The 15,248-nt window shown below is 45.8% G+C and overlaps 2 protein-coding genes across 2 annotated transcripts in view; one reads left to right on the forward strand and one right to left on the reverse strand.

The window, feature by feature from the left end:
- TESC (tescalcin) overlaps positions 1-1,312 on the forward strand; it is a 63,874-nt gene extending 62,562 nt beyond the window's left edge. The window contains exon 8 of the mRNA XM_069081456.1: positions 1,039-1,312. Within this exon, the coding sequence (XP_068937557.1) occupies positions 1,039-1,116 (78 nt within the window). The 3' untranslated portion in view covers positions 1,117-1,312. The remainder of the gene's footprint in view (positions 1-1,038) is intronic.
- A 4,713-nt stretch (positions 1,313-6,025) lies between these two features.
- The window catches only part of FBXW8 (F-box and WD repeat domain containing 8), a 120,771-nt gene continuing 111,548 nt past the window's right edge, over positions 6,026-15,248 (reverse strand). Inside the window, exons 9-11 of the mRNA XM_069081736.1 lie at positions 14,938-15,111; positions 12,029-12,145; positions 6,026-11,343 (exon numbers count right to left, since the gene is read on the reverse strand). Coding sequence (XP_068937837.1) covers positions 11,199-11,343; positions 12,029-12,145; positions 14,938-15,111 — 436 coding nt within the window. The 3' untranslated portion in view covers positions 6,026-11,198. The remainder of the gene's footprint in view (positions 11,344-12,028; positions 12,146-14,937; positions 15,112-15,248) is intronic.

Raw genomic sequence — 15,248 nt, forward strand, 5'->3', positions numbered from 1 at the left:
ACAGACAGAGAAACAGTGGGGGAAAGACAAGGAGGGAGGGAGACAGACAAACAGTGAGGGGGGGAGACAGACAGAGAGACAAGGAAGGAGGGAGACAGACTCATAAAGAGACAGGGAGAGACAAGGAGGGAGTGGGGAAAGACAGAGTGAGGGGGAGAGATAAGGAGAGAGGGAGACAGAGACACAGGAGGGAGGGAGAGACAGAGAGTTTAAAGTACGGAATACTTGATTAGAATTCCACTCAACTGAGGTTCTAGCCCCAGTCAGATACTGGCTTCCACTCACCTTTCCGGGGCCTCAGTGTCCTACTTTGTAAAAATAATAGCCTTGCCCCCTTCCCAGATGTACTGTAAAGACAAGGAGGGTAGTCATTATGGAAGTGTTTGCTCCATCTCAGGGAAAGAGGAGCTGTAGGTCATTAATTATTAACCACAGAGTCCTAAGCCTGAGTCTCAACTCAATACTTAATAACTTGCATTTAGTGTTATGCTTATAATCTTGAAAAAGGAGGTTGGAGACAAGGATTTATTAAGCATCTGTTAGGTTCCAAGTACTGTCTTTACCAATATCCTCTCATTTGATCCTCACAACAACCCTGGGAGGTGGGTACCATTATTATCATTCCATTTTACAGGTGAGGAAACTCAGGCAGGTAAAGGTGAAGTGACTTCCCCAGAGTCTCACAGCTGAGAAGTGTCTGGGACCAGATTTGAACTCAGGTCTTTCTAACTCCAGGCCCAGAGCTGTCTCCCCTGTACCACCCAAGACACCTCTAGGCCAGAAAAAGAACATGAATGCCACAGCCGAATTAACCCCTAGGAAAACAGAATGCATTTTCTAACCCCCACTTGCCTATGGCATAGACATAAGTGACAAATTTTCATTAGTCACTTTTTTACGTGCTCAGAGATTTTTTAGACGCAGATGAGGGTCAGTGCTTCAGGGAAAGGGGATGAAAACATGGACCAGTCAACAGGAAACAGCTTCCCTGAAGGATTGGCAATGTCCCTCTAATGGTGACCTCTCACCCCATTGCAGATCTGGCAGGGGATAGACATAGAAACCAAGATGCATGTCCGCTTCCTCAATATGGAGACCATTGCCCTTTGCCATTGACCTCCGCCTGCCCCCTCTGCAAAGGGCGAAGCTGCCGGCCGTGCCCTTGAGCTGTTGGTCCCAAAGGAATGTGGGTTTTTTTGCTACTGACATGTCTATGATCAACTTGCCAACGTGCTTCTATTATTTTCCTATACAGAATGAATGGTGGGTGAGCTCGGACTGACTTTTTATCTCTAATAAACTAGGTTTTGTTAATGAACGTGGCCTTTGTGTTTGTTCACAGAGTAAGAGAGTCTAAGACTGGAAGGGTCCTCAGAGGCCGCTTAGTCCAACCCAGTTTGGCGCAGATCTTTCTCCAGAAGGGCTCTGTCAGCTCCCATGCAAGCATTAAGCTTAATGTTGGATAAAGGACTGGTTTTCTTGAATCTGACAAAACAAAGTAGGGTTCATTTTCAAGATCCTTGACCGTTAAGAAACTTTGCATCTTCCAGAACAACCCCTCTCCCCTGGTGGATCCTGCAAACCTTGGGGCACATACAATCATCTTAAACTAGGCAGTAATGAAGAGAGGCAGCTAGGCCCAGTAGTGCTGGGCATGGAGTCAGGAAGACCTGAGTTCAAATCCAGCCTCAGACACTTCATAGCTGTGTGACCCTGGGCAAGTCACTTAATCCTGTTTGCCTGGAGAAGTAAATGGAAAAGCGCTCCAGTATCTTTAACAAGAAAACCCCAAATGGGGTCAGGAAAAGTTGGACATGACTGAACAATGAAGGGATAGGCCTAGTGGCTCCCCAGGACCCATATGAACCCAAGTATGAGATTTTCTTTTATGTATTCCTCATCAATTCCACTTTATTAATCCCTGGTGTTACTAAGGTTCTTAATACCCCGACCCTTCTTTGCTTTTGGGGTTGTACAAATTGGACTGTTCATCTGGTACCTGCCCCGGCTTCCCCTAAAGGCCACTTGGTCCCAGAGGCCCCTCTGCAAGGCCACAAGCAGCCCTGTGTTCTGAGGATCTGGATGAATTCCTGTTCGACCTGTTCCTCTTGCCCAGATGCTCCCCATGGGATCACTGGTAGCTTAATAACACAAAAAGGTTTGGCCTGGGGTACCTCATTCCAGGGAGGGGGCTGCCCCTTTCCACATGTGCCGCAGGTTGGCATTTACTAAAATCTCCTTTTCCCACTGCAATGCCCGGGTGATATAACCAATCAGGTAACATTTACTAAGTGCCTACTGTATGCCAGCCCTGTGCCAAGCAATGGGGATACAAGAGGCAAAAGACAGTCCCTGCCCTCAGGGAGCTTGCAATCCAATGAAAAATGTAGATAATTTTCCATTCCTCTAGCATTATCTGTGCCCTGTGGATAGCACACTGGGCCTGAGTCAGAAAGACTCCAGTCAAATCCAGCCTCAGACACTCACTAGCTGTGTGACCCTGGGCAAGTCACTTACCTGCTTGCCTCAGTTTCCTCATCTGTAAAATGAATTGTAAAACCACTCCAGTATCTGTGCCAAGAAAACCCCAAATGGGGTCATGGAGAGTCAGACACGACTGAAAATAGCTCCAGGTTCAGGGCTCCCTGTGAGTGGGTCAATAAGTGAACAGGAGTTTTCTGGGCTGTTTAAGCATTAAGTGACTGACTTTGCTGAGGTCAGAGAGAATTGATGGCATAGATGGAACGTGGGCTGACAATTCTGGTTCTTCGTCTGCACCATCTTGAACATGTCCCTTCCCTCTCCCCAGGAAATGAGAGTTGGATTAAACGATCTCTAAGTGGCCTTTCAGCTTTGACCGTGGGTAGATGGTACCACTGACCTTTCCTTTATTTCCGAGTTGTGTCCCCATTTATCATCATGGGCCCGCGGGCATTGCAGGCTGCCGCAGAGTTCTGGTGAGAGATCACTGCCACATGGGTCAGCTCAGGGAGGTGTTTCTGCACACCGAGATCACCAAACCACCTCTCGAGAGGTCCCTGATTGTGCTAAGAAGCCTGCCCGCCCAGTGCCTGCGGGGACCTTCTGGCACAGGTGGCAGGAGCCCCGTGACAAATATTAATTGTCTCTTTAATGTTCCTTCATGTTCCCTCTGTCACTGATAGGTGGCTATTTCCTTGATGTGATGCTCCTCATTATTAGAACTCAACCATAAACATCTCTCCTCCCATCTGACAAAGTCCCTTTGGTGGGGGGGGGGGGAAGGGGAAAGAATAAACATTTATTAAGTACCTACTATGTGCTAGGCAAGAGGGCTGCTAAGCGGCACCATAGTGCACAGAACCCTTAGACCTGGAATCAGGGAGACTCATCCTCCTGAGTTCAAATCTGGCCTCAGACACTTCCTAGCTGTGTGACCCTGGGCAGGTCACTTCATTCTGTTTGCCTGTTTCCTCATCTGTAAAATGAGATGGAGAAGGAAATGGCAAAAACCATTCCAGGATCTTTGCCAGGAAAACCCCAAATGGAGTCATTAAGGGCTGGAAAAAAGATGAACAAATCTCTGCTACAACTCACAGAAGCATCTCATTCTAAAGAAACACCTTTGGTGAATAAAGCACTAGCCCTGGAGTCAGGAGGACCTGCATTCAAATCTGGCCTCAGACACTTGATCACACTTACTAACCGTGTGACCTTGGGCAAGTCACTTAACCCCGATTGCCCTGCCTTCCCCCTCCAAAAAAAGCAAAAAAAAAGAGAAAGAAATGCCTTTGGTGATTTATTCTAGGGCTCAACCACTTACACTCTCAGAAACTTTCTATTGTAGTATCATTAACAAAATTCAGGAATAAGCGATGCTCCAGGCCCTGGAAATGGGACTGGGAAGTCGAGTTCTCATATGTGACCAGGAGACCCAGTGGAGGTAGGAACACCTTGTGCATCCACTGTAATAACCTCAACTGACCCTGCCTTGTCTCAGGTAGCCCAAAGCTGCTGGGAAGCTCTATGACTCCCCCATTCTTGTCTTTATAAAGCCTAACAGTGTGGTGAAATTCGCACTCAGCACCTTAGGGTTTGCAAAGCACTTTCATCACAACCCTCCAGTAGATATTCACGTCTTTTTCTTTGCATTTTGCAGATGAGAAAACTGAAGTTTTGAGGTATTCATTGACTTGTCCATGGTCTTGTGGCCAGCAGCTCTCTGAGGCGGTAATTCACACACTCCACAAACCCTAACCAATCTAAAATGTAGGACCCTCTTTTGCATGTTTTTGTAGTTCATGTCCATCCAGACAAGACCTTCTTGTTGAGGGGCCACCAGGGACCTAGCTGATCTCCATTACTGCCCATCTGCCTCATTCCAGTCCATGGGAAGCCATTTAAACAGAACCCAGTAGGATCAGCTGGGGTAGGTTGCCCAGATGGCATCAGCTGCTAAGAAACTCCCATCATCTCCAGGTCTGCCTTCAAATCCTTTCCCTAAACCAGCCTGGCTTTCTGATCCCTGCAGGAGGAGTTCACTGCAGCACCCCCAGCTCTGCACCAACGGCCTGAATCCTCCCCTTTGGATGGAGCTCCTGCTTCCTAACGAGGGTCTCTGCTTCCCGCCAATCCTTCCCCTTCCCTGCTAGGGTTAAGGAGATGCTTAAGCAGCCATACTTGGTCCATGCATCTTAAAGACATTACTTTTTGCCCATATGATTTAAAGCCCAGTCTGATCTCTTTGGGGCCCTGGGCCAGTGATAATTTGCATGGCTAATTAAGGTAAGATTGATTTATCCAGAGTTTTGTCCGTGTGCTCAAAACAAGATAGGATTTTCAGAATCACCAAATGACCAGAACCCAGGGGTGTCTTCAAATTGGCCAGAGTAAGTATTCATTGCCCCTGGAACATGTGCTGTGAAATTTTCTTGTGTTCTTTTCCTTTCCTCCTGGTGAGTTATTTGTATGGAATTCTGTTTCTGATCATTTGGATGACTTGGGAAGTCATTACAGTGGCCTATTAGTTGTGGCAAATTGGCTACCAAAAAAGGGAAGGTTAATTTTGGTGGGGGTTCCCCACGGTCTAGTTGTGCGGCTGTGTTTGGATTAATAAATAAGTTATAGGTCATCGCTCCAGGTACTGCTTTCAGAAAGGCTTTGACCATCTGTTGGCCAGTCTGTGCAGTCTAGGCTAAAAAGACGCTTCTGAAATGGATTTCGTTAACTACTCTGTCCCTCTTTGTGCTTCATTAGCTGAGATGCCCTGATGAGCATGGGGGAATGTTGGATTTATAGCAGAGATACTGAGGCTAGCGGGATTACTGAAAGATGACAGATGTTAGACTCATTCTGAAACACACATCATGCCAAAAGACAGACCTGACATTTGTTTTTTACCCATTTCCTATCTAATATACACAGGGTGCCGAGTCACCATCACTAAGAGGAAATAGACAAAAGAAAACATTAGATTAAATATTGGAAGGAACTCGAGTTGTCCCTTCAGAGCTCAATAGTGAAGAAGGAAGTGGGCAAATAATTAGGTGTGCACAGGGTTAGGTTCCCCATACTGTGGCTGCCCAGTTGAGGTCACACCTCTACTCTCTGGCCCCCCACTCTTTTCCTCCTCACCTGCTTGGAGGTGGTTGAAAACAATAAGTTCATTTCTGTACTTCTAGAAGAGGAAGCGTGGTGTAGTAAGCACTGGATTTTTGAGTCTGGAAGAGTCAGGTTAAAATTCTACCACTGGAAGAGTGAAGAAGGTTGCCTAGCAGTACCAGGTCTCAAACTCTACGGTAAAGCAATAATCATCAAAACAAAACAATTGACCGCTGGTGAGTGGTCGATCAATGGAATAGATTTAGGTACAAAATACACAGCAGTGGATGACCACAGTAATCTAGTGTTGTAGCAACACAAAGTTCGAGGCACTTGGGGCAAGAACTCACTATTTGACATTAACGGTTGAAAGGAAATAAGGCACAGACCAATCCTTCATAATATAACAAGATGAAGACAGAATGGGTCCTGGATTTAGACACAATGGGTGATATCACAAGCAAATTAGGGGAGCATGCCAAAAAATTACCTATGGATAAAGGAAGAGTTTATGACTAAACAAGAGACTGAGAGGATCAGGAGAGGTAAGATGGATAATTTTAATTACATTAAATTAAACAAGTCTTGCATAAACAAAAGTAGAAGCAGGAAACTAGGAAAAAATTTACAGCAAGTTTTTCCAATAAAGGTCTTATTTCTCCAATATATAGGGAACTGAACCAAATTTATAAAGAACCCATTCCCCAACTGATAAATGGTCAAAAGATATGAACAAGAATTTTCAGCAGAAATCAAAGTTATCTATAGTCATATAAAATGTTCTAAATCACTATTAGAGAAATGAAAATAAGACAACTAGGCAGTACCACCTCACACCCATCAGATTGACTAACATGACAGGAAGTAAAAATGACTAATGCTGGAGGGAATGCGAAAAAATAGGGACACTGGTGCATTATTGGTGGAGTTGTGAACTGCTTTGACAATTCTGGAGAACAATTTGAACTATGCCCAAAGGCCTATAAGACTGTACATAGCCTTTGACCCAGCAATATCACTACTATTAGGTCTGTACCCTAAAGAGACCACAGAAAAAGGAACCATATGTACAAAAAAAAATTATAGCAGCTCTTTTTGTGGTGGCAAAGAATTGGAAAATGAAGGGAATCAGGGAACTGCTAAACAAGTTGTGGTATATGATTGCGTGTGTATATATGCTATAAGAAATGATGGGCAGGCAGATTTCAGAAAAACCTGAGGAGACTTTCTACAAACGGATGCACAGTGAAGAACCAGAACGTTGTACACAGTAACAATATTGGAGTAATAATCAACTGTGAAAGATTTAATTAACTACTCTGATTGACACAATGATCCACGACAATGCCCAAGAACTTAAGATGAAACACTTATCCATAGAGAACTGATGAACTGAGTAGACTGAAGCATATTTTTTTCACTTTTTTTCCCCAGCAACATGGCTAAGGTGGAAATGTCTTACATGATGTCACATGTATAACTGATAACGTATTAATAGCCTGCTCAGTGGGTGGGGCAGGAGCTGGAGGGATGGAAGGAATTTGGAACTGAAAATGAAAATTAAAACAAAAAAGGAACACATCCTACAGCTGATATCTGCTAGCTATGTGGCCCTGGGCAAGTCACTTAATCTCTTGTGAGTCAGTTTCCTCTTCTGAAAAATGGGAATAATGATTCCTATGCTATCTACTTCACAGGGCTGTGAGGCTCAAATGAGACAATGTAGGTTCTTTAAAGCATTGTATAAATTAGTAGTAGTAGTAGCAGTGGTGGCAGTAGCAGTGGTGGTAGTAGTAGTGGTAGTATGTTTGTCACATCTACTGAAGACAGACCACCAGCAAAGGAGTCCAACAATTCAAAACAAATAAATTAATTTGCTGTGTTTACAAAAGGAGGACGTATGAGAGGAGACTAGAGAGGGAAACCTGATAAGAGGAACTCGGGGGTAACAATCTACAGTAGCTTTAGAACATAAATTATAAATAAACGGATGTTACAATGACAGTGACTTCCAGTGCGGGCTATTTGCTGCCCTTTAAGAATGACTGCTAGCCTTGAACAAAACACTTTTTTTTTTTTCTGGCCCAGTTGGGATTCAGAAGATCCTTTTATTCCTTCGTAACAGGAAGGAAGGTCTGCCTCTGACCTGACCCTTCTTTTAGCAGCTGAATCAATCCTTACCTGCACTACAGCTAATAAGGGTGAATGTGAGCCACCCCCCACACCCCCCTGCTGTGCTGGGAACAGCACAATGTGACTTAACTAGGCTTTGAGGGAGTTAAAAATACAAGTTGCTTTGGCAAGGGTTTTGCAAAACACCTGCCTCCCAGGCTGTCCTCCCACTCAGTGACCTTGGGAAGGAGAGAACAGTCAAGTGGGAGGGAATCAGCATCCCTCTCTGGTAGCTTTCCCAAGCATCAATCCCACCTTTCTCTCCGTGGTTCTGAACAAGCCAGTTTAAGAGCCTGATAGAGATGCTGGCCTAGGTGCGGAGCTCATAGAATGAGCCTGGGGAGGCTCATTGCTGGAGGGTGGGGCCTGAACTGTGCATTTTAGCCTGTTAAGCAAGGTAGCAACAGGGATGAAGTGGTCTCTTGACAAGACATCTATCAGGGTGCCTGAGAGAGCCGGGCAGAAGGAAACACCCTCTCTTGGGGAGTCCGCAAGATTCAGGCTGGAGTAGCAGCTCTTAGACTTACTGGCAGGGGGACCTTGGGCAATTCCTCTGGCTTCAGGCTAGCCGGTAAAGATGGATGGATGTAGAGGAAATAAGGACTTCTGAGTCAGGGAACCCAAGTCTAAACTCTGGCTGTTATTAGATAAGCTGTGAGACACGGAGCAGATCACTCTGCTTCTGAACGTCCAGTGTCTTGGTCTGTAACACGAATGGTGCCTTCTGTGAGCATGGGAACTGAGGGGAGCTGGGGCAGAGGGTGTGGGGTCTAGGCTGCCACCTCCTAGAGAATGCCTTTCTGGCACAGGGCAAGGGTACCAAGGATGTAAAGGACTGATCCTGCCATGGTGGGTCTTTGCTTCTAAAGCAAAAATGTTCCCTGATGGTATCAAATGAGAGCAGGGGCCATTGAGACTATCTGGACAGTTGCTCTCGGAGAATAAATAAAAGTGAGAAGGCAAGACTGCCAAACAGCCAACATCCCAAGTGTCACAAGAGGGACTTGGCCACCTCAAGCTCCAAACAGGGCCCTGTCCAGAGAATGCCAGGATTCCTATAGCAGAAGCAGGGTCACCACCTGGCCTCTAGCACAGCGTGGCCACAAGACAGCCTGCCATGGGGCCGGCTCTTCCAGGCCGAGGCCCTTTGTCTGCCCCTCAGTGGTCACAGTGAAGTTCTATATGTATGCCTGGGCCCTGATGGCCATGACAAGGAAATAACCCAGAGGGCCATGGGGTCAGCTGAAAGAATGGCCAATCAGACCAGCTGATAAGCTTTTGGTCCCAACAACTGAGGCATGATTTTAATCTGTTAACACAAGAAATGGCTCCTTTAACCTGTAGCCTCCAAAACCCAGGCCAAAGGGAGAATCTTGGAAACATCTTAGGTTTTCCCTTCCAGAAAGGGAAAGATTTTCCATCCCAAGTACTACCAGATTCTCCTGTTGGTCAGGTGATCTTCTGAAAGTAGTTTAGGTTCACAGGACTTATTTGTGAAAGGAACCATAGTCAGAGCTAGAAGGCCTTCATTTTACAGAGAAGGAAACCGAGGCTCACAGGAATCAAGTGATTTGCCCAAGGTCACGAAGATAGTAAATGGCAGGTGCAGGACCCAAACCTGGCTGTCCTGACCCCAAGGTCAGGGGCCTCTCCACTCTATTCATGCCATCTCTTAAAAAACAAACAAAAAAGCCCTCTATCGCCTATGTCCCATTAGCCCTGATAAATCTTCCCTTGGAGGGTGCCTAGGTTTATAGCCTTCTATAACTAAATACTGCATGTGGCATAATACTTCCATTACGAGCTGAAGGGTAACCATGAAAAATTAAGTTTTAATGAGCAAAACTGCTTGAGGTTTTTAGTAGCCAGAATCTGGAAGAGCTGAGCTCATCAGAATGAAGATTTATGGACTGATGCTAAACGTGAGGAACCAGGGGCAATGCCTGCCAACCCTCAGGGCTCAGAAGTTTTCCAAAGGTGAATCAAAGGGAAGCCGGGGTTTCCAGAGCAGCCAGGCCAATGCGGAATGATGGAGGAGGGGACCCAAGGATCGTCAGCACACAACAGAGGGGCTTTCTCCCTGCTGCTAGAGTTGATGACTGAAAACCCTGGCAGAGGTCGGGCAATTGAAACATAATTTTGGCTTGACGAGGCTATTCATCTAGGACTTCATCTCAAAGCCAGTGGTACCTAATTGGCATAGATTTTTAATAAGTGGAAGCTGTCATAGAGATTAAAATCAGTAGAAAATTGTATTATTTCATCCTGTACTTAGTTATTAATAGCACTGTTGCTGGTAGAGGGGTGACACTGTCTTGGATCTCTAGGGTTCATTTTTAATTTTTAGTGAAACTCTTCTCTAACCCCCTGATTTAATACAAATTCTGCCTAATCTCGTTAGGCCAGTGACTGCCTTACTCATCTGTGTAGCCAGGAGCATGATGAAATGCAGAATGCCACAGGGGCTACTTTTTGAAAACAGACACTCTCTCTGGCCCAACCGCCCATCGGCGGTTCTCATTATGACGATGCATGGCAGAAGTCAAATGCTGTTAAAGGAAGGTCAGCTGGGGGTCAAACCAGCCCATGACCAACATAGTTAATACTCCTCCAACACCCCAAGATTTGGGGTGACTGATGCTACGTTAGTGGAATCTTTGGCTAGAAAGTGAACTCAGAGTGATCTTCAAACAAAGTGCTATTCCAGAAAGAAAATAAAGTCACCACCCGGAGGGGAAGGGGCCCCAGCCCTCACTGTGGCCCCTCTGGTCCCCCCACTTTCTCTCTCCCTGTCTGTCTGTCCCTTCTCCCATTCTCTGTCTGTCAGTCTCTATCTGAAAAACCAAAAGGTCTTCATGGGTCAGAAACTGTTTTCTGGATGAGAACTATCCTGAATGTATAAGACCTCTCACAAGACAGGAAACCCTGGACCTTCCTCGACCAAAGCAGAAAAGTTATCCCATTGTGTAGCTGCTTATCTCATGAAGGAAAGTTAATCTAAAGTATGAGACAGTTTAGGTGCAGATTTAATGTTTTTAAAAGGTCCTTGTATGATACATTCTTTATTCTGAGGAGCCGATTGCTCCAGAGCTGCGGGAGGACCTAACACAGAGGGCTCAAGTAATGGATGTTTTGGAACAGATCCAGAGCTCGGTGGACCGACCACTGTTTTCCAGGGACCAGCGTTCTTTTTCTTAGGGCCCACAGATGCCTCTCCCTTGTTTCCCCAGCACCTCGGCAGTTTTTCACTCTGGAGTTCTAACGTCCCTGCCAGGTCCACCCTGGCCCATGAGAGGCCCCCGCCCCGCACCAACCCTCTCGTCCTCTGATAACCATTCATCACCAAGGTGCCAGGTGATCGGCTTGGTGGAGCCCGAGGTTGCTGCAGGCCCTAACAGGCTCTAAGGTCGTCCTGCCCTCTCTGTTCCAAATGGAGGGATCAGTCCCTAAATGTTGTCGTAAGGAACAGCCAGGCCAATGTTGTAGTTGTAACCCGCCACTTCCTCATAGGACGAGCGGCAGATTGGAAGGACGCTTTCAAGGGCCAACTGGTCCATGGAAAACTCATAGGCATAGATGATTCCCCGATGCCTGGAGAAAGCATAGAAAAGGCAGCAGGAAAAAAATGCATTACTACCGAGGAAGATACACACGATTAATGTCATAGGATTAAGAAAGGACATCGTTAATAACAAAAGTAAAAAACGAGAGAGAGGCTTGTGTCCAGTGTTATTCACCTGACACCCAGGGCTCCAAGTATTAAAGGTGGATGGAAATCCAAGGCATCCTTTCCCCCCAACCTATGCTGCTTTGGTAAATCCCCTTCAGGAACCTGTAATGTGATGAGTATTTGTGTCTATGTCATTATGAGCTGATGAGGCAGAGAACACAGGCCAAGAGATTAATTCCTTGGATAAAAATTTTAAGATGAAGTATTTTCTCTCTATATTTGCAATTTGAGGATCTCACTGCCAAATTCCATTTATTTTCCATTTCCATTGTTCTGGTACCTGGATTTATAGGCAGGTTTCAGTCCCCAGTGACTCCCTTGTGGTCACTAGCCCAACTTCCCTAACAAGTAAAAGTTCTCTGCGTACAAAAACTAAACCGAGACACAGAGCAGCTAACGAGTGGCAGAGTCTAGGTCTGATCTCCGATGGCTTGAGTCTAAGACCAGCGATCCTTCCACTAAACCACAATGGTTCCCAAACTTTTGGACCCTGAAAAATTCAAGCCCCGCCAGCAGGCCCTTCCCAGGCCAGGTCAGCCAACTGACCTGCGGTGAGCAGTCAAGTCGTCATCCAGAATGCTGGCTCCCCGGGGGCTCTTCTCATCAGGGATGTTGGCTGTGATGAGGCTGTGTGTGTTAAACCAGACGTGACGCACGGGGTGTCTGGAAGAGCAGGGGGGAAGACAAGTCTTGAACAGACACACTCCACTAAAGTCAAGACAATCTCACACCTTATTATTTATCCAGCGCTATCATGGCATCACACAACTCAGCTAGAAGGAACCAGAGAGCTTGCCTCATTCAATCCTAATTTTACAGAGGAAACTGAAGCTCAGGAAGGTTAGGCAACTGACCCAAATTCACACAACTTTGTGTGTGCATGTACATGGGTGTGTGAGCCAGGTCTAGAAGCTACGTCCTCGGACAGTAAGCATCTTGAGGGGAGAGACACTGGTCTTAAAAATCTATGCCTCAGTTTTCTCATCAATGGAATGGGAATAAATATGGATTTTTAGAAGTCCTACAAAGGGCAGACATTCAAATATTTTAAAAATTAAATTGAATACTGTTGGTGCAGAGTGATAATGATTTGCACTGGTGTGGCAGCACTGAGAACAGAAACAGAGATGGATATGAGAGATATTAAAGAGGAAGAATGGACAGGAAGCAATGTATCATTTGAGATGGAAGGTGAGAAGAAGAAATAAGGGTGACTCAGGTTTGGAGCTTGGATGAGGGAGAATAAAGAGGAAACTGAGGAGGGCTAGCTGGTGTAGAGAAAGGATAATGAGCTTAGTAAACATGCTGAGTCTGGAATGTCTACAAGGATGATGGAAATGTGTGCTGCCACGGCTATAAAGACAGAGTCTGGAGTAAAGGAGGGAATAGTGAAAGCTGTGAACACCGAGGGCTCTGAGGAAGAAATCATCAGGATAGAAGGGGAGAGAGCTGAGATCTAAACCTGACTCTGAAATGGGTCCTTTGCTGCAGAATACTCAAAGCCCTATGGGATGAATTGGGCATCTTTTTTGTAAAGCAGTCAGGGAGGCCAAGGCAGAGACAGCCTCACAAAACAGATACAAACAGCTGGCCTGAACCTGGTTTCATCTGACTCACTCACTCCTAGGAGACCCCACTCACACGAAGGTAGGACCTGCCAGACGCATCAACTGTGAAATCTCAAATCTAGTGAAATACAGTGAAGGTCATTTGTAACCGTGGCAAAGGGATCCATGGAGCCCCTTATGGGAATGACACCACTGGCCAGGATGGCTCAGGGGACCTCTTAGTGGTACTAATTTATTGGTCAGAGGCTGGGGTGACCAGCCACTCCAAACTGTGGCCGGTTACTCTGGAAAGCAAATAGTGGCACTGAGAACTGTGGTCACGAGATTTCTATCACACCCTTCTAGGATTCTTCGCAGCCTTAGATACGTCCCTTCCCTTTCTCAGGTCTCAGTCTCCTCATCTATCAAATAAACATGGAATTGGACTAAGTGCATCATAAAGCTTGTCCTCCTTGATCTAAATCTATGGTCCTGGTTTGCCAAGGCTGAAAATTTAGGTGGCTTCTAGCACCATCTTGTGGAAAATCTGTGCATCGCATAAGAAACGCCCCCAAAAGGAAACTCCTAAGGTGAGTTTCTTTTGAAAGGTGTGGAGAATGCCAGAGATAGAAAGCACTGGAGTGGAGCCCTGGCCTGCTCCTCCCTTCGTGGCTGTATCTGTGTGAGGCACAAACCACTTGCACGTGGGGTCTGAGGCCACCTCTGGCCTTCACTTATGTGAGACACGACAAATCATGATCTAGCTGGCTTGTACGTCAGTCTTGGGGAGCTGCCCCAAGGCAGCACCTTAACACCGAAGCCAAACTGTGTTCCATGTTACGCCTTCCGGTGACTGCACTCTGCCTGTGATAGTAATAAAGTAACAGACCTTTCAACTTCAGACTATTAACAACTTCACCAACTGCCTCAAAAGAACATCAAAAACTTCAGAAATGCTGCATCGGTCTGTGGGAAGGCGTGGGCCTTTTTTAAATGGTAAGGATCTTTTGCTGCTATTGTTATTATTCCTTTAATAATTTACTACACATCCATCACTGTGAATGTGCTTAAATCCTTGAAATGATTTCTCTACCCGGCGTGGACGACCACTCAGGAGAAGCACTTGGACCCACGTTTATAGTGGCGTGCTTGAAATCACAACTTTCTCCTACTTTGCTGGCAAAGGAAACAATTCTTAGGTCTAATGAACACTTTCAGTGTGAATTTTCCTCCAAACAATCTTTTTTTCATCGTTTCTGAACAAAATTCTCCAGAATGAAAAGATCACACATACCGGGGCAATTACAAACTCTATCTGAAGAAGTTATTGTCCTATACTGATCTAGCAGGACTGCCACTGGCATTGAGAGGCCGTGTGGTATAGTGGGTAAAGTTGGTCTCCAAGTCAGGAAGACCTGAATTCAAATCCTGCCTCTTACACCCCCTGGCCAAGGGAACTGGGCACTGAATGACCCTCTCAGCTTTCCATCTCTAAGACTTTAAGTGACAGCGAAGAGAGAGGGAGTTGTCTATACCAAAGGACTCATATATCCCAGTCCTTGGTCACTGGAATCACGGACACAGATCACGGCTGGAGATGAGCATTCATGCTCTCCTGTCCGCTGCATAGTGACACATGAAGGCTAGTCAGCAATCCTGAATGTCCTCACTAGAGGCCTTGTTCTCAGAACAAGCTGAGTATGTCTGAGATAAAGGCCTCCATTTTCTACCTCATTTAAGATGGATCCTAGAAGAATGAGGACATTTCTACTAGCTTGGAACTGGTGATATTTGAGGAAAAGGGATTAAGATTTTACACGTGCTGTCCAGAAGAGCCAAAGAAACATTCTTAGCTCGTTTGCCTGTAATGACCTGGGTTTATAAAATCACCTAAAGAAATGAGATTACCTGGCGTGCATTTCCCAGAGCTTGTTGCCCATTCTCTGGTCCCAGACACAAACCAGGCCTTCCTCGCCTCCACTGACAATTTTCCAGTCGTCCATCTGAACAGCAGAGACTCCTAATTGGTGAGCGTAGAGGGAACACGAAGCTGTGCCGCTGCGTAGGTCATACACCCTCACCCTGAGGAAAGAGAATAAACAGGAAGGGAAGGTGCTGTCAATTTTGCTGCTCTAGGTTTTGAAAAATAGAGAATTACTTCACTTACAGACACTTAGACAAAGGAGATAAAAGAATTTTGTATAAACATGAGAGCACTG

The sequence above is a fragment of the Petaurus breviceps genome, unplaced genomic scaffold, assembly GCF_028583685.1.
Source record: "Petaurus breviceps papuanus isolate PSGF00001 unplaced genomic scaffold, PetGlider_PUasm1.0 99, whole genome shotgun sequence".
Taxonomy (NCBI): domain Eukaryota; kingdom Metazoa; phylum Chordata; class Mammalia; order Diprotodontia; family Petauridae; genus Petaurus; species Petaurus breviceps.